At 41.7% G+C, this 24,205-nt stretch overlaps 1 protein-coding gene across 3 annotated transcripts in view; it reads left to right on the top strand.

The window, feature by feature from the left end:
- The window catches only part of WDPCP (WD repeat containing planar cell polarity effector), a 420,756-nt gene that overhangs the window by 115,858 nt on the left and 280,693 nt on the right, over positions 1–24,205 (top strand). For all 3 annotated transcript variants that reach the window (XM_073672146.1, XM_073672144.1, XM_073672145.1), the window contains exons 7-8: positions 9,973–10,087; positions 19,896–20,029. In XM_073672146.1, the coding sequence (XP_073528247.1) occupies positions 9,973–10,087; positions 19,896–20,029 (249 nt within the window). The remainder of the gene's footprint in view (positions 1–9,972; positions 10,088–19,895; positions 20,030–24,205) is intronic.

Here is a 24,205-nt window from a genome sequence, read left to right as displayed (position 1 = left end):
GCTGTCACATTGTAGAAGGATCATCTTTATTCTCATTTGCACAAGGAAAGACTAGAAGCAATAGGATGAAACTAAATGGGAGGAGACACAGATTAGATATTAGAAGAAACTTTTTGACAGTTAGGGTGATTAATGAGTGGAACAGGCTACCACGAGAGGTGGTGAGTTCCCCTTCAATGAACGTCTTCAAACAGAGGCTGGACAGACATCTGTCTGAGATGATTTAGTGAATCCTGCTTTGAGCAGGGGGTTGGACCAGATGACCCAGGAGGTCCCTTCCAACTCTACCATTCTATGATTCTATAAATAAAACGCTATGGCAGGAGACCCAGGAGGCCCCTTTGCTGACACAGAGACATAAAAAAGCTAGACTGCAGTTTGCCAAAATGTACATGAGTAAGCCAAAATCCTTCTGGGAAAGCGTCTTGTGGACAGATGAGACCAAGATAAAGCTTTTTGGTAAAGCACATCATTCTACTGTTTACCAAAAACTGAATGAAGCCTACAAAGAAAAGAACACAGTACCTTCAGTCAAATATGGTGGAGATTTAAAGATGTTTTGGGGTTGTTTGCTGCCTCTGGTACTTTGTGCCTTGACTATGAGCAAGATATCATGAAATCTGAAGATTGCCAAAGGTTCTTGGGTCGCAATTGTAGTGCCCAATGTCAGAAAGCTGGGTTTGCTTCCTAGGTCATGGGTCTTTCAGCAGGACAATGACCACAAACATACTTCAAGAAGCACCCAGTAATGGATGGAAACAAAGCGCTGAGTTCTGAAATGGCCAGCAATGAGTCCGGATCTAAATCCCATTGAACACCTGTGGAGAGATCTTAAAATTGCTGTTGGGAGAAGGTGCCTTCAAATATGAGAGACCTGGAGCAGTTGGCAAAAAAAGAGTGCTCCAAAATTCTAGTTGAGAGGTGTAAGAAGCTTGTTGATGGTTATAGGAAGCAATTGATTACCGTTATTTATTCCAAAGCGTGTGCAACCAAATATTAAGTTGAGGGTGCAAACAATTTTGTCCAGGCTTTTTTTGGGGTTTTGTGTGAAATTATGTCACATTTTCCTTTTTTCTTATTTTTTTTGTGTTGTTTTAATGCACATAAAGGAAATAAACCTGTGTATTACAAAACATGTGTAATTGCAATAATTTTCTAGAAGAAATAATTCATTTTCTGGAACAATTTCAAGGGTGCGAACACTTTCGGCCAAGACTGTATAAAAAGTATTTGCTGTAGACTCTGAATATAAAATATATACACTGTGTCCCCTGAACATATAAAATATTCACTGTGCCCGCTAAATATTAAAAAACATGCACCATGCCCCTGAATATAAAAAATATACATAAACTGTGCCCCCTGAATTTATACACACATGAGCAAAATTGTTAGCACCCTTCTGGTAAAATAAGAAAAACTCAGAATGGTGACTGAAATCGTCAGAAATATATATATATATATATATATATATATATATATATATACAGTACAGACCAAAAGTTTGGACACACCTTCTCATTTAAAGATTTTTCTGTATTTTCATGACTTTGAAAATTGTACAGTCACACTTTCACACATGTGGAATTATATACTTAACAAAAAAGTGTGAAACAACTGAAAATATGTTTTATATTCTAGGTTCTTCAAAGTAGCCACCTTTTGCTTTGATGACTGCTTTGCACACTCTTGGCATTCTCTTGATGAGCGTCAAGAGGTAGTCACCGGAAATGGTTTTCACTTCACAGGTGTGCCCTGTCAGGTTTAATAAGTGGGATTTCTTGCCTTGTAAATGGGGTTGGGACCATCAGTTGTGTTGTGCAGAAGTCAGGTGGATACACAGCTGATAGTCCTACTGAATAGACTGTTAGCTGCTTTTTTCTTGCCATAATACAAATTCTAAGTAAAGAAAAATGAGTGGCCATCATTACTTTAAGAAATGAAGGTCAGTAAGTCCGAAAAATTGGGCAAACTTTGAAAGTGTCCCCAAGTGCAGTTGCAAAAACCATCAAGTGCTACAAAGAAACTGGCTCACATGAGGACCGCCCCAGGAAAGGAAGACCAAAAGTCACCTCTGCTTCTGAGGATAAGTTTATCGGAGTCACCAGCCTCAGAAATCGCAGGTTAACAGCAGCTCAGAGTAGAGACCAGGTCAATGCCACACAGAGTTCTAGCAGCAGACACATCTCTTCAACAACTGTTAAGAGGAGACTTTGTGCAGCAGGCCTTCATGGTAAAATAGTTGCTAGGAAACCACTGCTAAGGACAGGCAACAAGCAGAAGAGACTTGTTTGGGCTAAAGAACACAAGGAATGGACATTAGACCAGTGGAAATCTGTGCTTTGGTCTGATGAGTCCAAATGTGAGATCTTTGGTTCCAACCACCGTGTCTTTGTGCGACACAGAAAAGGTGAACGGATGGACTTTACATGCCTGGTTCCCACCGTGAAGCATGGAGGAGGAGGTTTGATGGTGTGGGGGTGCTTTGCTGGTGACACTGTTGGGGATTTATTCAAAATTGAAGGCATACTGAACCAGCATGGCTACCACAGCATCTTGCAGCGGCATGCTATTCCATCCGGTTTGCGTTTAGTTGGACCATCATTTATTTTTCAACAGGACAATGACCCTAAACACACCTCCAGGATGTGTAAGGGCTATTTGACCAAGAAGGAGAGTGATGGGGTGCTACGCCAGATGACCTGGCCTCCACAGTCACCAGACATGAACCCAATGGTTTGGGGTGAGCTGGACCGCAGAGTGAAGGCAAAAGGGCCAACAAGTGCTAAGCATCTCTGGGAACTCCTTCAGACCAAAAGTTTGGACACACCTTCTCATTTAAAGATGAACAGGCATGTAGAGTCCATCCGTTCACCTTTTCTGCGTCGCACAAAGACACGGTGGTTGGAACCAAAGATCTCAAATTTGGACTCATCAGACCAAAGCACAGATTTCCACTGGTCTAATGTCCACTCCTTGTGTTCTTTAGCCCAAACAAGTCTCTTCTGCTTGTTGCCTGTCCTTGGCAGTGGTTTCCTAGCATCTATTTTACCGTGAAGGCCTGCTGCACCAAGTCTCCTTTTTAACAGTTGTTGAAGAGATGTGTCTGCTGCTAGAACTCTGTGTGGCATTGACCTGGTCTCTAATCTGAGCTGCTGTTAACCTGCGATTTCTGAGGCTGGTGACTCCGATAAACTTATCCTCAGAAGCAGAGGTGACTCTTGGTCTTCCTTTCCTGGGGCGGTCCTCATGTGAGCCAGTTTCTTTGTAGCGCTTGATGGTTTTTGCAACTGCATTTGGGGACACTTTCAAAGTTTTCCCAATTTTTCGGACTGACTGACCTTCATTTCTTAAAGTAATGATGGCCACTCGTTTTTCTTTACTTAGCTGCTTTTTTCTTGCCATAATACAAATTCTAACAGTCTATTCAGTAGGACTATCAGCTGTGTATCCACCAGACTTCTGCACAACACAACTGATGGTCCCAACCCCATTTATAAGGCAAGAAATCCCACTTATTAAACCTGACAGGGCACACCTGTGAAGTGAAAACCATTTCCGGTGATTACCTCTTGAAGCTGATCAAGAGTGTGCAAAGTAGTCATCAAAGCAAAAGGTGGCTACTTTGAAGAACCTAGAATAGAAGACATATTTTCAGTTGTTTCACACTTTTTTGTTAAGTATATAATTCCACATGTGTTAATTCATAGTGTTGATGCCTTCAGTGTAAATGTACAATTTTCAAAGTCATGAAAATACAGAAAAATCTTTAAATGAGGTGTGTCCAAACTTTTGGTCTGTGCTGTAGATAGACCAGCTGAGAGTAGCAGCAAAACAAATATGGCATAAAGTGGTTAAATTAGAGAGTCATTATTTTAATTCAATAATGGAACAGTCTCACCACTTCAGATGTTAGTAACAGAAAGTTGCTCTCATCAGCTCACAGACCCGGGGCCTTCAGTACACTCAGCCACCAGCTGTGTAAAGGACACCACTCCCGATGCGTTTCCTCACATTAGTAGATCATCAGGGGAGATAAGTGATGGTGTGTCATAGTCTGTCGCTGGTCAAACATGCAGTGCAACTTATGGGCAGCAACTATCCTTTTTGTATCCGGCCGCACTCATTAGCAGCCGGCATGTTACTTACTGTTGCGGCCAATTCCCTTCCGGTGTATGGACTGCATCAACCAGCGGTGACACGCATACGTCACATCCGGTGCGTGCACCCTGCAACGCTGTCGGTTAAGACACATGTTCCGATAGTGATGACAACCACATAGGGTAAACAGTGATCATGTGATCACATGCTTAAGAAAAGGGAGATTGGCACTCGCATACCAACCCCACAAATGGTCATCAAAACTAGAATAGAGTTTACCAACCAAATAGGCATTTGGTCAGATCTAAATAAAGAAGCTATATGCGGTGAAGTATACTTGAATAACACCACACAGCACCCGTATGGTTAATGGCAAAAGAAAATCGTCACGGTATCAGTACAGTCAGCAGGCAAGAGGCAAAAGATTTACATTATAGAAGGCACGTGCCACCCAAACAAAAATTGGGAATAATGCAAGGGATGATGACAGGACAAAACAGGGCAAGTAGACAGAGACACAGGGAGGACTGTTGCAGGGACCGCAAGTGGTGACAGGAAAGAGGAAGAGGTCTTAAAAACCCTAGTAACGTTCTAACCACAGTACTCCCTACCTGACAGTGGAGGTTGGCGCCCTAGGGACCTGCGCAAATGGCGCCCCCACTCCGCGACGGCTATCCCCACACTCCTATCGCTACGTTGTCCCTATATCTACACTGTGTTCCAGATTATTATGCAAAAAGTGTTTAGGAGTGATAAGGTAAGAATTTTTTTGTTTGTCAGTTAAACTCATTGATGGTGATGTGTGTCAGGGCTCTTTATATCACTGTAAGCAATTGCAGACATCTGTGCTAATTAGTTTGGCAGGTGTGTCCAATGAAAGGCAAGACTACTTAAGAAGGCTGTCCCACATTATTAAGCAGCCTACATTTTCTGCCAAAATGAGAAAGAAAAAGGATGTGTCGGCTGCTGAGAAGCAACAAATTGTGGAGTGTTTAGGTCAAGGCATCACTACAATCAACATTGCCAAGACACTTCATCGTGATCATCGCACAATCAAGCAGTATGTAGCTGATTCACAGTACACACGTGTGCGTGCTGATAAGGGAAAATTGAGGACTCTTTCCTACAGGTAATTACGTCAGGTTAAAAGAGCAGCGGCAAAAAAGCCTTGTCATAGCAGCAGACAAGTTTTTGAAGCTGCTGGTGCCTCCAACGTCCCCCGAACAACAAGATGCAGGGTCCTTCAGAGGTTTGCAGCTGTGCGTAAGCCATCCTGTCGACCTCCTCTATCCACTGCACACAAGCAGAAACGGCTCCAGTGGGCCGAACAATACATGAAGACTGACTTCAAAACTGTTTTGTTCATGAGTGCCGTGCAACGCTCGATGGTCCAGATGGATGGAGTGGAGGATGGCTGGTTGATGGACACCCCATGCAAACACGGCTATGGCGCCAACAAGGAGGAGGTGGAGTAATGTTTTGGGCTGGAATCATGGGGAGAGAGATTGTCGGCCCCTTTAGGATCCCTGAAGGGGTAAAGATGAACTCCATAATGTATGTGGAGTTTCTCAAACAGCACTTCCTGCCGTGGTTCATGAAGAAGAACCTTGCATTCCGCAGCAAGATCATTTTCATGAATGATAATGCCCCGTCTCATGCTGCACATAACACTTCTGCATCTCTGGCTGCTATGGGCATAAAAGGGGACAAACTTATGGTGTGGCCCCCATGCTCCCCTGACCTCTACCCCATTGAGAACCTCTGGAGCATCATCAAAAGGAGTGTCTATGATGGCGGGAGGCAGTTCACATCTAAGCAACAGCTCTGGGAGGGTATTCTGTCCTCATGCAAAACAATTGAAGCAGAAACCATCCAAAACCTGACAAATTCAATGGACGAGAGAGTTCAGAAGTTCCTTTCGAACAAGCGGTCCTATGTGCAAATGTAACATCACCTAGAATAAAGTTTTGAGTTGAAAACTGTTTGATTTCAGTGTGTAATAACCTGCTAATGCTTATAATTTCAAAAATGACCATTTTTTTTGTTCTTTATTAAAATGAAAAGGTTGAAAACTCTGCTGTGCATAATAATTTGGAACATGCATTTTGAGTGCAGTTTAAGTTTTTTTTATTTTTTTCAAAATATACTGTTATCATAGGCAGTTTGTACAAAAACCTTTCAATTGTACTCTAATAGTTATTTGACTGGAAAATTACAATGACTGCAATTCATATAGGTAATTTGGGAAAATCTGAGAAAATATTATTTGCATAATAATTTGGAACACCGTGTAAAGAAAAGACCTAAAGGACAGCTTTTCGTTCAGGCCATATGGGGTTATTGTCTGTAACTTATAGATCCATTTGGTTTCTCTTTTTAGGATCAGCTTGTCCCAGTCGCCTCCCCTAGGTGGGGTAGGTACCTTATCCATGCCCATAAATCGCATAGCATCTAGGTGGTCAGGATGCATAGTGTTCACATGTCTTGCTATGGGGGTCTCTCTTTTCAGGACAATGTCTCGCTGGTGCTTCCTTACTCTTCTCCTGAGCTCCCTCTTGGTCTTCCCCACATATTCAATACCGCAGAAGCACGTGGCCTTATATATTATCCCTTTGGACCTGCAGTTGATGAAGTGTTTTACTACAAAAGTCTCACCTGTAACATTACTTGTGAAATTCTTGCTCTGGATCATTTACTTACAGGCCACACAGCCACTACATCTAAAGCTACCTTTAGTGGAGCCTTGTAGCCAACTATCTTCATGGTGGCTAGTGTAGTGGCTATGAACAAGCCTATCCTTCAGGGATCTGCCTCTTTTATATGTGATTTGAGGCACAGAGCTGACTATTGTGCCTATATTCTCATCCATCTGGAGGATTGGCCAGTGCTTCAGCAGTATCTTACGGACCGCATGTGCTCTATTGGAGAAGTTAGTGATAAGCCTACAGGTGCTGTCATCCTTTCTTAGTTTAGGAGGTGCATTCAATAAAGAAGTGCGGTCCCTAGCCAAAGGTGCCATTTGCAGTCATGGTCCCTGGCTATAATTAACAGCTCACAGCTGTTTCATTAGCCCCTGCGTCCCCCCTATCAGCACTCAGCAGCGCTTTGGATGCAGCATATTTTTGCTGCATTCAAAACGCGATGTTTAAATGCCGCAATTTTGTTGTCGGTACATGTGAATCCACTGTATATAATGACACTTCAATCGGTCAAAATCTGCAGTGGAGACTAACATGTCCGCTACAGAAATTGATATGCTGCGGGTGAGTTTGGGTACGTGACCATGGTCAGGATCCGCTGCAGGTTTAACGCTGCGTGTTTATACAGCTTCAAATCCGCAGCGTCCAGATGTTACAGCATAGTGGATTGAATCTCTAGAAATCCCATGTCCACTATGCGTGCATCAGAGGCTGTGAATCACCCGTGGACACTAACATACGGCGCGTCTTTCAGGACCGCAACATGTCAAATTGTCTTGCGGAGTCGCTAGTCTCAGCAACAGAAATTTGACCACTAGAATGTATTGAATGCGGTAAATCCTCATGGTTCAGTGACCACGTGGATTTACCTGTGTTCAATAGAACGTAGCGTTTTGGACGCAGCAAAAATATGTTTCCAAAGTGCTGCTACTTCCGGATCGTGGGCACTGAGCCTAAAATTTTTGAAAAAAATGATGTGGGATACCGCGTCATTTTTATAACCAGCAGAGGGAAAGCAGACTGCTGGTGGCTGATATTATACCAAACCAAGAGAAAAACAAGAGTAGCTGAATAAAAAGCAATCTTTATTAAATGTATAAATCTCAAACATCAATATTCAAGTCATAGCATAGATATAAATAGGGATACAAAAGGAGTCACGTGGTAACAGCACAAAATAGGCAGTAATTCCCCATCTACATCCACATAAAGTGAATAATGTGCGGACTGGGGATTCCTAAGGCAAGATACCCATCATATTCAGAGGAGGATGGACAGGGAACAGTAGATAATGCATAGTAGGCAGAGTCAAAAACAGGCCATAGTAACAAATAGAAGTCCACAGTCCAAATAGAGGAGGTAAAACACCGGAGTAAAGTGCTGAGTGCAATAAACCCATGGAGGGGAGCGCCTCATCGCGCGTTTCGCCTAAGTAGATGTGGCTTTCTCAAGAGGCTGGGGAATAGTGCGTGTGAGGACCTTAAATACGTCATATAAGCGGTCATGTGACGCGTCACATGACCGACTAGTAATGTCTGACATCTGCGTAGCGGCGCATGCTGAGAACTACTGCTTAAATAAATATTATACCTGCGGTTTTGCTGCTGTTCAATTCAAGTCAGTGGGCGAAAATTTGCGGCGGAAACGTCCGAACAATGGACATTGTGCAATTTTTTCCGCAATGATAATCATGAGCAGAAATTTCCGCATCGTGTGCAAAGCACATCAGGATTACCATTGCTATAGCTGGCAGACCTATTAACAAGCATTTTTGCAGCATTTCCGCTGCAACATTGCAACACCTTTTCTGGGGTCTTATGAGCATCAGCTGTTAACCCAGCATTCGGTTCATTCTGCTGCACCAGTTCTGCTTATCAAATGTGGTCCACGGGGCACACACTTTCCATGTCAGGTCCAAGCCAGCAAGCCGGACTTCTTACCCATTTAAAGTTTTAGAAAAGGTTGAGAACATTTTGGCCCCAAGACCTCAAATTATTTGCTTTACCAGATAAAACTGGGCTTCTGGGCGTGCTAGCTCTCCTGAGGGAAACTTCAGAGTGAACCAGCAGCTAGATGGTTTGATTAGTCTTCGACCCTTTACCCAGGTCAGACAACCGATTTTCACGACCGTTTCCTCTAGCTTCGTCCAGCCTGGGCATATTTTCCCATCTTTTGGGTCCTATGGCAAAATATGGTGTAGGTAGGCACTTCAAGATTAGACACTGTAGGTAGGCACTCCAATGTTAGACACTGTAGGTTGGCACTACAAGGGTTGGCACTGCAGGGTTAGACACTGTAGGTAGGCACTACAAAGTTAGACACTGTAGGTTGGCACTACAAGGGTAGACACGGGTTAGACACTGTAGGTAGGCACTACAAGGTTAGATACTATTGGTAGGCACTACATGCTTAGACACTGTAGGTAGGCACTGCAGGGTTAGACACTGTTGGTAGGCACTACATGCTTAGACACTGTTGGTAGGCACTACATGCTTAGACACTGTTGGTAGGCACTACATGCTTAGACACTGTGGGTAGGCACTACATGCTTAGACACTGTTGGTAGGCACTACATGCTTAGACACTGTTGGTAGGCACTACATGCTTAGACACTGTGGGTAGGCACTACATGCTTAGACACTGTAGGTAGGCACTACATGCTTAGACACTGTTGGTAGGCACTACATGCTTAGACACTGTGGGTAGGCACTACATGCTTAGACACTGTTGGTAGGCACTACATGCTTAGACACTGTGGGTAGGCACTACATGCTTAGACACTGTGGGTAGGCACTACAAGGTTAGACACTGTTGGTAGGCACTACTAGGTTAAACACTGTAGGTCGGCACTACAAGGTTAGGGAAAAGAAACACAGAAACCTGCAATAGGAAAGCAATGTGAGATATTAGCACATAACATAAAGAAAATAATATATTTTGTCTGTGCCACAAGATTCCCCCTCTCGTAAGTTTTTTTTTTTTTTCCTCAAATTATATACTTGGCAAAGAGTAGGTAGTGAGACCCCATCATGTACAGATATTTAATTCCACTTTTGTATACATTGTGATCTGTTTGTAAGAAGTGACACCCTCTTCATCTGTATGACCAGATATGAGGATTATGTAAAAGTTGGAGTTTATTTCTGAATGTTCTTGTTTATTTCTGTTTCAGCTCCTCTTCGGTTCAGGTGTGCTCGCGTCCATAAGCCTTTCAGGGCCACAGCTGGATAAGGTGGTGATTGACAGGACCCTGGTGGGGAAGCTCATCTCAAACCCCATCAGTGATGGTAATTACACCCATGTGCAAATCAATTGCTTACATTAACAGATGCACAACAGAAATAGTGTGTCAACAGGTAGACTAATTATTGACACTGGGGACTTTCAAACACAACAGGTAATTGCTCGTAAAGCTGCAGTTACAACACTCGGTACCACGTTCTGATTTCAAAGATTTATGAAGTAGGCGAAGTACAACTGGACTTTGAAGAACAAATTCCAATTACTTCTTTACCTCGTGGTAAAGATGAGTAAAGCAGGTGTTATGTATGTTTTAATTGAGACCTTCAGGAAGAAATGCATGAAAGTCTCTTTCACGTACATTTTGCCTTTTTAAAACGTTCTTGACATCCAATGTATATATGTATTTGGAATTGTTTTCTACAAGCCACCATATACAGTTAGGTCCAAAAATATTTGAACAGTGACACAAGTTTTGGCGTTTTAGTTGTTTACCAAAAAGTATTCAAGTTACAGTTATATAATCAGAATGGGCTTAAAGTACAGACTTTAATTTGAGGGTATTCACATCCTAATTGGAGTGAGGGAAAAGGGTTTAGGAATTACAGCTTTTTAAAGGACCAAAAGTAATTGGACAATAATCCCAAAAGCTCCTTAACCACTTCGAGCCAGAGCCTGTTTTTGCCTTCGTGACCCGGCCAATTTTTTCAATTCTGACCACTGTCACTTTATGAAGCAATTACTCTTGGAATGCTTCAACGGATTCCCATGATTCTGAGATTGTTTTTTCGTGACATATTGTACTTCATGATAGTGGTAAAATTTCTTTGATACCACTTGCATTTATTTGTGAAAAAATCGGAAATTTGGCAAAAATTTTGAAAATTTTGCAATTTTCAAACTTTGAATTTTCATGCCCTTAAATCAGAGAGATATGTTACACAAAATAGTTAATAAATAACATTTCCCACATGTCTACTTTACATCAGCACAATTTTGGAACCAAAATTTTTTTTTGTTAGGGAGCTATAAGGGTTAAAAGTTGACCAGCGATTTCTCATTTTTCCAACAAAATTTACAAAAACATTTTTTTAGGGACCACATCATATTTGAAGTCACTTTAAGGGGTCTTTATGACAGAAAATACCCAAAAGTGACACCATTCTAAAAACTGCACCCCTCAAGGTGCTCAAAACCACATTCAAGAACTTTATTAACCCTTCAGGTGCTTCACAGGAATTTTTGGAATGTGGAAGAAAAAAATTAACATTTAACTTTTTTCACAAAAATGTTACTTTAGACCCAATTTTTTTTATTTTCACAGGGGTAACAGGAAAAAATGGACCCCAACATTTTTTGTGCAATTTCTCTTGAGCGCGCTGATACCCCATATGTGAGGGAAAACCACTGTTTGGGCGCACTGCAGGGTTCGGAAGGGAAGGAGCGCCATTAGACTTTTTGAATGTAAAATTTGTCTGAATAATTAGCAGACGCCATGTTGCGTTTGGAGAGCCCCTGATGTTCCTAAACAGTGGAAACCCCCCACAAGTGACACCATTTTGGAAACTAGACCCCTTAGGGAACTTATCTAGATGTGTGGTGAGCACCTTGAACCCCAAGGTGGTTCACAGAAGTTTATAATATTGAGCTGTAAAAATAAAATTTTCACATTTTTCCCACAAAAACGTTTTTCATCCCTTAATTTTGCATTATCATAAGGGTAATAGGATAAATTGCACCATGAAATTTGTTGTGCAATTTCTCCTGAACACGCCGATACCCCATATGTGGGGGAAAACCACTGTTTGGGCGCACGGCAGGGTTTGGAAGGGAAGGAGCGCCATTTGACTTTTTGAATGTAAAATTTGTCTGAATAATTAGCAGACGCCATGTTGCGTTTGGAGAGCCCCTGATGTTCCTAAACAGTGGAAACCCCCCACAAGTGACACCATTTTGGAAACTAGACCCCTTAGGAAACTTATCTAGATGTGTGGTGAGCACCTTGAACCCCAAGGTGCTTCACAGAAGTTTATAATAATCAGCTGTAAAAATAAAATTTTCACATTTTTCCCACAAAAACGTTTTTCATCCCTTAATTTTGCATTATCATAAGGGTAATAGGATAAATTGCACCATGAAATTTGTTGTGCAATTTCTCCTGAACACGCCGATACCCCATATGTGGGGGAAAACCACTGCTTTGGTGTACGGCAGGGTTCGGAAGAGAAAGGAGCGCTATGTTGGCTGGGATAGGCAGCAGACACCATGTCACATTTGAAGAGTCGCTGACATGCCGAAACAGCAGAAACCCCCACAAGTGACCCCATTTTGTAAACTACACCTCTCAAGAAATTCATCTAGGGAAGTAGTGAGTATTTTTTAATTTTTAAATTTATACCATTGGGCAGTGAAAAAAGCATAATTATATTTTTACCACAAAAAAATGTTTTACCCTCAGATTTTACATTTTCACACAGGGCAATGGGTAAAAATGGTGCCGAAATGTGTCACACAATTTCTTCTAAAAGTGTCAATACCCCATATGTGGCTGTATCGTACCACTCAGCCATACGGCGAGATCTTGGGGGGACGGAGCGCTATTTGACAATTGGAGAACAAATTATTGTAGAATAGGCATTTGGATTTGGGAGCACAAAATTTTCTGAATTTCTTTTGGGGGGCAAGGGCCATTTCGCTTTTCCAGAGCCTTTCTGCTACCAGTAACTTGGAAGTCCCTTATATTTTTAACAGATGACAGACCTGAGTGGGGGCTAGCTTTTTTTCAGGACTGAGTTGAAGCTTTTATTGGGAACATTTTACGTAACATTTATCCGGCGCTCTAGGCTGAGCACTTACATTGGGGTTTCCATCTAAATTTCCAAGTGATGTAATTCAGATGAAACCCCTGCAGGATACATTCACTGTAATGAGGCAGCAGAGTTACTCTGGACTCCGTCTGGCCTCTGTTTAGCGGTGTCCTTTTTTTCAGAAGTGCACAAAACTGTGGCCAACCGCACTTTTATGCACGCCTAAAACAAATGACACCGTGGCATCACAGGCCAGACGGCATCCACAGTGGCCTATATCTGCCTCATTACAGGGAATCTTCCGTCATGGGTTCCGGCTGAATCACATATTTCAGAGATTTACACGGAAACTCTGGCGTAAGTGCTCAGCGCAGAGCGCAGGATAAATGTGAGCAGAGCCTTACTGCGATCTTTGGTAGACATAATAAACAAATCAGTAGCAGGTGAAGAATTGGTTTTATTTATTTTTTTACGCCGTTCCTCGTGTGATATAACTGATGAGATTACTTTATTCTTCGGGTCGGTGCGATTACAGAGATACCAGATTTATATCGGGTTTTTATGACTGACAGCTGTCACACACTAAGAGATGCTTTTTTTTTTTGCAAAATCTAGTTTTTGCATCGCCATATTTTGAGAGCTATAGTTTTTCCATATTTCGGCCGACAGAGTCATGTGACGGCTTGTTTTTTGCGGGACGAGTTGACATTTTTATTGGTACCATTTTTGGGTACGTGACATTTTTTGATCGCTTTCTATTCCGTTTTTTGGGAGGTAAAATTAACAAAAACCAACAATTCAGGAATTGTTTTTTGAGGTTTTTTTTTATGCCGTTCTGCGTGTGGTAAAAGTGATAAGGCGGCATTATTCTTCGGGTCAGTACGTTTACAGCGATACTACACGTACTGTATATTTTTTTATGTTTTGGCGCTTTTACACAATAAAACAATTTTATAGAAAAAATATTTTTTTTGCATTGCTTTATTCTGAGAGGTATAACTTTTTTATTTTTCGGCTGATGGAGCTGTATGGTGGCTTGTTTTTTGCGGAACAAGATGACGTTTTCAGTGGTACCATTTTTATTTCCATTTTGCTTTTTGATCGCATTTTTTTCCACTTTTTGTTTGGTGATATGAGGAAAAAGCATAGTTTTTTGCTCTGTTTTTTATTTATTTTTATTACGGTGTGCACAGAAGGAGTTAATTAGTGTGACAGTTTTATAGCTCGGGTTCTTTCGGACGCGGCAATACCAAATATGTGTACTTTTTTTATTTTTGCAAAAATATATGGATTTATCGGTTTAATATTTTATTTATTTATTTTAATTTATTTTGTATTTTTTTTTTACTTTTTTTTACATTTTTACTTAGTCCCTGTATGGGACATTCATTTTTATTTTTCTGATCCCTGATCTCATGTAATGTAATAGACATATATTACATTACATGAGATCTTCACACAGTCAGTCTCCTGTCTGGCTTAGCTGCAGGCTGAGCCAGGCAGGACACCATATATGGCCGAGCTGGAGGCGGTCATGTGACCTCCAGCTGCCATAGCAACGTCAGGTCCTGAAAGGAATCAGGGGTCGTCGGAGAAGTAAGTGGACTACCCCCTCTCCTCCTGCTGTCTTCTATATGCCGCGATCACTATAGATCGCGGTATATAGAAGACCGCAAAGGGTTAACATCACTGGGACCTGATCCAATCAGGACCCGATGATGTTCCCTGTCAGAGCTATCGCTCTGCACCGCTCCCACAGCGCTTACAGGACCCTGGGGGTCCTGAGCGCTGCGAGACCACCCACCGTTTTTAAACGTCCGCACTGCACAGAGCCCAGGCAGCGCGGACGTTTAGCTACAGTGGGCGGTCGGGAAGTGGTTAATGGGCTGCATGGGTTATTCCCTCATTAATCCATCATCAATTAAGCAGGTAAAATGTCTAGAGCTGATTCTAGATGTTGTATCTGCATTTGGCAGATGATGTTGTGAATCTACAACATGCGGTCAAAAGAACTCTCCATAAAAGAAAAATAGAACATCATAAGGCTGAAAAAATGAAGAAATCAATCAGGGAGATAGCAGGAATCTAAGGAGTAACCAAATCAATGGTTTGGTACACTCTGCAAAAAAGAGGGCACTGGTGAACCTGGGAACTCCAAAAGGCCTGGACATCCACAGAAGACAACAGTGGTGGATGATCGCAAAATCCTTTCCATGGTGAAGAAAACCCTTTCACTACATCCACCCAAGTAAAGAATACTGTCCTGGTAGTAGGTGTTTCAGTATCTAAGTCTACCATAAAGAGATGTCTTCATGCGAGCAAATATAAAGGGTTCATCACAAGGTGCAAACCATTAATCATCCTTATAAATAGAAAGGCCATATTAGACGTTATAAAAAAAGAAACATCTAAAGAAGCCAGCCCAGTTTGGTAAAGCATTTTTTGGACAGATGAAACTAAGATCAACTTGTACCAGAATGATGGTAAGAAGAAAGTGTGGAGAAGACTTGGAACGGCTCAAGATCCAAAGCACACCACATCCTCTGTAAAACATGGTGGAGGCAGTGTGATGGCTTGGGCATGCATGGCTGCCAGTGGCACTGGGTCACTAGTGTTTATTGATGATGTGACCGAAGACAAAAGCAGCCGGATGAATTCTGAAGTGTACAGGACTATACTCTCTGCTCAGATTCAACCAAATGCAGGAAGGTTGATTGGACGGTGCTTAACAGTACTGATGGACTGTGACCCAAAACATACTGCAAAAGCAGCCCAGGGGATTTTTAAGGCAAAGAAGTGGAATATTCTGCAATGGTCGAGTCAATCGCCAGATCTCAACCACATCGAGCATGCATGTCACATGCTTATGACAAATCTATAGGCAGAAAGACCCATAAACAAACAACAGAAGTCAGCTGGAGTAAAGGCCTGGCAAAGCATCACAAAGGTCAAAACCCCACATTTGGTGACGTCCTTGGCTTCCAGACTTCAGGCAGTCATTGCCTGTAAAGGATTCTCTACAAAGTATTAAAAATGAACATTTTATTTATGGTAAAGATAATTTGTCCAATTACTTTTGAGCTCCTAAAATAAGGAGGTTTTGTAGAAAAATGATTGCAATTCCTAAATGTTTCACAGAATATTTTTGTGCAACCTCTTTAATTAAACTAGAAAGTCTACAATTGAATTGCATATCAGTTGTTTAATTTTAAATCAAAAGTAGTGGCATGCAGAGCCCAAATCATGAAGATACGGTCAATGTCCAAATATTTCAGGACCTAACTGTATGTCTCACCTGGGAAGATAAAGCAAAGGAGTTGAGCTCGCGGCATGCGCAGTGGGAGTTGGCTGTAATATACAGCCATGCTCCTGCTGCAGCGGCCGGGATCAGAGATAACTCTGATCCTGGTAATTTTATCTCTTGAAGCAGTAGTGGGCAATTCATTTTTCCAAGGAGCCCACTGGTACTGGGACTGTTGTGGTGCGCCAAACCAATCGGCTGATCTTACTTCAGTTCAATACTAGTTTTACTGTAAGAACGTATCTTTAGGATGTGTTCCCACTAAGCGTATTTACTGCAGACTTCCGCCAGCGTAAATCCTACAGTGATACCTGGAGCAGTAAATACTGCTACGGATATCATTGTGAAAAAGGCTGCACCTTTAAACTCACTTCTAAATCCACTGCATAAATTGACATGCTGCAGGTTTTCAACCCACAGCTCTTGTCAGTTTACGCTTTGGATATGTTTCGCAGCATAAAAGTTCTTGAAATCTCTTGCACAACTGTGGTATTCTTAAAACGCAGCGAATTGCCCACAGGCAAAATTGAAGTGGAAAGAAGGCTGTATTTTCGTCCCATGAAAACTTAGTCTTAAAGGGAACCAGCCTTCACCAAAAAAGCTGATTACCTGCAGATATAGGGTTAATCTGCAGGTACATAGCCTTAACGACTAAGCTAAATTTTTAAAGTCTGATCAGTGTCACTTTATGGCATGTGGTAATAACTCTGGAATGCTTCAACATACCCCATTGATTTTGAATTAGTTTTTTCGTGGCACATTAGATTTCATGATAATGGTAAATTTAGGTCGATATGTTTTGTGTTTATTTATAAAAAGCACACAATCATAATCTCAGGGTGCCGATGGGGTGAAAGCGGGAGCCACCACACTCTGTTAACCATTTAGATGCTGTAGTCATTGTTGACACCAGCATTTAAGTGGTTAAACAGCCATGGTCCGTGCCAACACTGATCGTGGCTGATGCAGGAAGTTGTCAGCTATAGTGTAAAGCTGACAGCTGCTGGATTGTCAGTTTTCTGGGGATGCTATTCTCTTATATCTCAGGTCAATAGAAAGACGGTGGTCATTAAGGTGTTAAAGCCCTGTGTAGCTGACTGACTTGAAATACGGTGTAACAATGCTACTCACTTGAGAGCGTTCTGAGGTATCACAGGAACCGTTTCTATTTAAAGTTCGGCTGGTTTATTTCAGTCCTCATAAACCACATCACAGGGAAACTTAAATTCAGCCTTTGTCCGGCACAAAGTAACAAGTCCATTCAATAATGTGGGATCGCCTGCTTGGCTTAGAGTCGAGCTTCTTAGTCCTTTTGCAAAGCCTCACGATCTAGGAGGTCTACACACTTCCTTACACAGAACCATGTGTCAAATAAACAAGTCCCATTTTACAATGTGAACCACACCCAAAACCCCAAAAATGATCCGGAAAAAATTGTTGGCACCCTCAGCTTAATATTTGGATACACACCCTTTGGAATAAATAACTGCAATCAATCGCTTCCTATACCAATCAACAAGCTTCTTACACCTCTCAACTGGAATTTTGGACCCCTCTTCTTTTGTAAACTGCACCAGGTCTCTCATATTTGGAGGCGCCTTCTCCCAACAGCAATTTTAAGATCTCTCCCCAGGTGTTCAATGGGATCTAGATCCGGACTCATTGCTGGCCACTTCAGAACTCTCCAGAGTTTTGTTTCCATCCATTTCTGGGTGCTTCTTGAAGTATGTTTGGGGTCATTGTCCCGCTGAAAGACCCATGACCTAGGACACCAACCCAGCTTTCTGACATTGGGCACTACATTGCGACCCAAAGTCCTTTGGTAATCTTCAGATTTCATGATGCCTTGCACACAGTCAAGGCACTCAGTGCCAGAGGCAGCAAAACAACCCCCAAAAATCTTTGAACCTCCACCATATTTGACTGTAGGTACTGTGTTCTTTTTTTGTAGGCCTCATTCTGTTTTCTTTATACAGTAGAATGATGTGTTTTACCCAAAAGCTCTAGGTTGGTCTCATCTATCCACAAGACGCTTTCCCAAAAGGATTTTGGTTTACTCACGTACATTTTGGCAAACTGCAGCCTAGCTTTTTTATGTCCCTGTGTCAGCAGTGGGTCTCCTGCCATAGCCTTTTATTTTATTCAAATGTCAACGAATAGTTCGCGCTGACACTGATGTACCCTGAGCATGCAGAACAGCTTAAATTTCTTTGGAACTTGATTGGGGCTGCTTATCCACCATCTGAACTATCCTGTGTTGGAACCTTTCATAAATTTTTCTCTGCCGTCCACTTCCAGAGAGATTAGCTACACTGCCATGTGTTGTTAACGTCTTGATTATTTTGCACAATTATGGTTCTCAAGTCCTCAGACAGTTCTCTTCTCTTTCTGTTCTTCATGTTTAGTGTGGCACACACACACACAATGCAAAGATTGAGTCAACTTCTCCCCTTTTCTGGTTTCAGGTGTGATTTTCATATTGCCCACACCTGTTAGTTGCTACAGATGAGTTTGAGTGAGCGTCATATGATTGAAACAAAGTTGTTTTCCTACAGTTTTTGGAAAGGTGCCAACAATTTTGTCTGGCCCATTTTTGGCATTTTGTGTGAAATTATGTCCGATTTTGCCTTTTTTTTTCAGCTTTTTTGTGTTGTTCCAAGGAAATAAACGTGTATAACAAAACATGTGTAACTGCAATAATTTTCTGGGAGAAATACTTCATTTTCTGGAACAATTTCAAGGGTGCCAACACTTTCGGACATGATTTTATATTTTTTGTTAGATACAGTTGAAGAATTAAAAGTAATTGCAAAGTTGAACCATCCCTTTATAGGTCTATGATCTATGTGGGTCCTCACAAATCTCATTGAATAAGTGGCTTATCCATTTTTACGAATGTTTAAGGAAAAATCTGCAGCATATTACAGAAGCAAGCAAAGTGGAAGAGATTTTACCAATACTCACCCATACACTATGAAAACGTCTATGCAGAAGTTGTGATTTCCTGCGGACATATGGAGCGAAATCCACAGCAAATGGCAACAAAATTGGCCTGTAGCACAAGTGAATTATACTGATGACTTTTTTCAGGTCACGAATGGATGTACCCTAAATCTTCCAAGCTACACTATAAAAAAAAAAAAAATGAAGCTGCTACTGTATAGGCAATACCTCTAATTATTGTCTAGATTTTTTTTTTCAGTACGATGCCCAATGTGTTTGTAGGTAATGTACAGTAAGGATATACTGTATACTGCTATGTCTCAGATTTTTGCTTTTGTTCATCTTCTGCTTCCAAGTCCATTTTACAGTATACTCTCCTTTTATTTAGTTCCGAGTGAGGTCTATGTCATGAATTGGTAAGAAACCCACAGACCTAGTGTTGATTTACTTTGGCATATTTTTGACGTGTGGAATCGGCAGCAAAAGTGCTCGTCTGAAAAAAGCTTAAGACAAAAGGAGGAGGGAGCAGCAAGAAAGCCGAAGGACAGAAAGCACGCGCGATATGATAGCTAGCTTTGCATAATGTAATTTAGTGCTTCCTCGGAATCCTCTGTGAGCTTTATTTCTCATTTCCAAGGGGTACTAGCAAGATGACATATTGATGTGCTTTAGGAGATTACCGAAAATAATATTTTAAAGCATTGACTTGTAGAATTGTCTTTGTGCGGAGCTGAACTCATTTGTTCTGGTACCAGAAACACCCGGTACAGTGGTAACACGTTCTTTATCCTCTTTGTTTTTCAGCCGTGGTTACCGACACTTTCATCATCTTATCATTTCTCAAGGAAAACAAACTTTGTCTTATTCAGTTTACAAAAAAGACCGGTTCTCCTGATATAAACAAGCACATGGAAAAACTCTCCTCCCTGGATATGAAGGTACACGATATCTGGTATTGTATTCCCGTCTTTATAGCTGGAGATAATGTGGCGCAGAGGGGGGCTAGTGTAGATGGGCCGGTTTTGGTTTAACGACCACCTGTATGAAAAGTGGCATCTTTTTTTGCCAACGTCTGGTGTAATTTATTGACTTTACAATATTTCTGTGTGTTAAATCCATCACAATTACATCACACTGGATACAATTTCTGCACTTCTTTACACCAAGGTCTGTATGGAGTGAAGATGTGACTATTTTCTCAATTGTGATTTTGCATAAAAAAACGAACAAACACATTTTAAAAATGTATTAAATCCAGCCATGCAGCAAAGTACATGCACTTTTTACTTCCCTTATACAAAGTGACACAACTCGTCCTAAATTTAGGTGCGAATCCATCATACAAATATCACACAATGAAAAAGGAAATGGTTTGGTCTGAACACATAATATTTTATGAATCAGAGTCCGGCTGCACGATTGCTGAGGCGTTTCAGAGAGAAGCCTGCTGGGGACTAAAGGGAGAGGCCTAACTAGTCCGGCGCTGCCCCCAGCTGGCTTCTCCCCACCCCGCTCCAGTTGATTGACAGGTCTCTTCTAGTTTTCAATCAACTGCGGGGATAAGCTGGCGGGAGACAGTGCTGGACTGCTCAGGTCTCTCTCTATAGTCCACAACCACCTTTTCAATCTTTGTTGGCTGTCCGTCGTTCATGCTGCATGAATCTAGTGACAGGTTCCTTTTATTTTATGACACTTGGCCATAAATATTTACTAGGAAAGGAAACAGATTTTTTGTTATAGAGAATTTGTCAAGTCTGATAACCCTATAAAACTTGCCCTACTACATTTCAGAGCTTTTTTTTTACATTAGAATTATATGTTTATATTGTTTACAAATCTGCAATTATTTGTGCATAATGAAGTTATAAACCGCAGTATGCGAATGAATAAACAAACTTCAGCCCACATCATAAGTCTTGCAGGTTGGGGGTCTGGAAAAGCAACTCATCCCCCATCCCCACGCAGTTGTGCCTACTCAAAAGTACATATCAGTAGGAGAACCCATGAGTATAATGGCATGAAAAACTTTATTAATAGACAATTCCTTTAAAAATGGTACATCAAGTATAAATAGTGTTACAAAAATGGAGACATGCAGAAAAGTAGGCCATACTCCATTACTGAGGGGCCATAAATAAACATAATCAGTAAAAAAGATAAAATATTTTGTTATATTTTATTTTTTTTACTGATTATGTTTATTTATTTTTTTCACTTAGTGATTGTGCTCCAAGGACCACTTACTTTGCCCCATTTCACCTGTGGTTGCTGACTTATGCCTATGGACCCCTTCAATCCTGACATGGAAATGGATTGGATGGACGGCGCTTTTATATGAATATACTCTTCTTCAGTGTTGGCCCTTTTTTTGTATCTGCATCTTTATGGCTGCCAGTATTTATATGATGATTATTTAACCTCATCTTTATATTCCCTCTTGATGCTTAAACCAAATTTTGTGTACTTATTGGAGGCTTATTATCTCGTACTAGATTTACTGAGGCTATATATATTCATACTGTGAGGGACAGGTATCCTATTTTGCGGCCACACTGACCTTAGATAATAGCTCCGTTTACTTCATACAGTTCCTTCCGCTTCCATTTGTCCATAGATGCGGTGCGCATGCGCCTGGTCTCCTGCGCTCCGTGGCCGCGCCCAGCTGTCTCTCTGCCCTCGGCATGTCATCGGGATTTGTGCACACCCGCACTCCCGGACACGCGCCGATGTCATGACTGCTGGGGCGCGTGCATGGAGGCACTGGTAGCCCTAACGCATGCGCCGTGTGCATCGGCTGCTGGGTGGCCATATTGGCTGATCACATGACTATACACGTGATCATCTGAGGGCGTATTTAAAAGATCCTGACAGCCTAATCACACATGGCTTTTGACAAAGCTAATCCACCGGCGAAGCGAGCGTCAAGGCTGTGTTTGGCCACTGTTCCGTCCCGCTGCTGTTCCCTTCAGGGCTGGGCCCCTTTCCACTGGGTCAGTGATTTTCTACTTGTTCATTTTGATGGAACTGACTCCAAGAGTTCATCACAATTATAACTGAGCCACAGGATCACTTGATCCTTTCTCTGTCTCTCCATCATTGTTTATTGTGACCCTGTTGGGGCCCCTTTTTGAGCTCAGTAATGGAGTATGGCCTACTTTTTTGCATGTCTCCATTTTTGTAACACTATTTATACTTGATGTACAATTTTTAAACAAATTGTCTATTAATAAAGTTTTTCATGCCATTATACTCATGGGTTCTCCTGTTAGTATGCAAATGAAGCAGGACTTAGTCCTGCAAGGCGTTTACACACTAGTGGTCTGGCCTCTGTAGATGCAGTCACACGTCCATGAGCGTGATTGACAGTTCCTGTACTGCCGCTTCATTTCCTCGATCCTAGGCAATCTAATGCACGAGGAGAAGATGCAGCAGTCCTGGAACTGTCAATCACTCTCAGGGGATGTGACTGCAGCAGCTGAGACCAGACTAGTGAGTAAACACCTATACTACTCCTGGTTCATTTCCAAAAAGCAAGCAGGGGGTTTATATGTGTATATGTATATAACAATAAACATGGTCAGAAAAAACGCTTTGAAACATAATGGAACCAGTTTCATAACATTATGGGACCTGACAGGTTCCCTTTAATAGACACTTAAATGGTACCTGTTCTTTTTTTTCAAAGCTTAAAGAAAAGCACAAGAAATTAAACCTGCCTTTGATGCACATGCTCATCTAATATTTCTAGCAGTTGTCCTAATTCCCTTGCTCTTTAATTTACCATACACTCCTTTTGAGGGAGCACAATAGGTGCTGGAACGTCTTTCCCCTCTCTCCCATGCATGCATTGCTCCTGCTGTTGGTCAATAGCCTGCCTGCCCTGAAACAAAAGCCCACTTCTGTTCTGCTTTAATGCAGTTTGACAGGCAGGGGAGCAGAGAGACAAAAACCTGCCTGCCCCTATACGTTCTGTAATCCGTCCCAAGGTCTCTGCTGCTAAAGGTGGATTACACTTGTCAAGAGGCAATGGACAGCAAATTAGAAAGAAGGGAGACAGTTAGTGGACGTTACTTTGGAGCGATTTTTTTTTTCGTGGGGGAGAGCGGTGCTAGTTGAGTCCGTGTCCCCTTCCTGTTCTTTCCCTGCACAATGGCGCCCATGTCACCTGCTTGGAACTTGCAGCTCAACTCCATATGAATGGGGTTGACTGCAATTCCCTGCACAGCCAAGTGGTCGCAAGCACCGACATCCAGGGACCACTAAGAAGGAGTCACATTGCTAAAATACCAGTAATGGAATTGTAAGCCTATGGTGGACAGTGTGCTGGGAATGTTTTGCCACTATAAAAGCATGGTGAAATAAGTAAGGAGTAATAAAATAGCAACGATATATCAATGTTGCACCTTCTGATCACGTTGTACACTTTTACAAAGTAAATGCTTTACACAATACATAAACATTGTAAAAAACCCCACTAAGGAAACTTGTATATGGCATAGTGTTCTCACTAATATGCGTGCATTTAAATGATGGCTCTCCTTGCTGAACCAGAAGTCATTGTGATTAGCTTCATAAAATGCCTGAAAAACAAAATCACCAAGTGATATTCAACATGAATAAAGTGGCGTCTCTCCTGTGCCAGTTTTACAGGTAATGTGTTTCCTTGTATCAGGGGCTTTGCATCTGCAGAGCTGTTTTGGAGCAAGTGTTTAATTTAGGTCTCAGTATATTACATTTGATTTTGCCTGGAAGGAAAACCCATCTGCAAGGAAGAGATGAGAGCATCTCATACATTTTTCAGGCTGTTTCAGTTCAAGACCCCTATTCCGTATTGACTTGTACGTTCAGCATAGCTGTCCACTGCAAAGTTAGCTCTAATGTAAAAAATGCGCCGAACCACCTGAACGCGAGCCACGGCACTGCAAGATAAACTCCTGTTTCCAGTCCAGAGAACCGAGGCTTGACATTGACATGCTCTTTCAAGTTAAAGTGTCTGGGAAATTATCATTTTATCTTTTCTGTCACCCACAGGTTCACAGCACTTGGTTTAATGTTCATTCTCTCGGGAGCATGCCGAATGTTAAGGGAAAAAGCTCAACTTTCTTTTTTAAAGG

This window comes from Phyllobates terribilis, unplaced genomic scaffold, assembly GCF_046119375.1.
Source record: "Phyllobates terribilis strain yellow unplaced genomic scaffold, ASM4611937v1 Scaffold_3__8_contigs__length_932513732, whole genome shotgun sequence".
Classification (NCBI taxonomy): domain Eukaryota; kingdom Metazoa; phylum Chordata; class Amphibia; order Anura; family Dendrobatidae; genus Phyllobates; species Phyllobates terribilis.
Note: the sequence above shows the minus strand (reverse complement) of the source record. Positions and strands in the feature narration are given on the sequence as shown.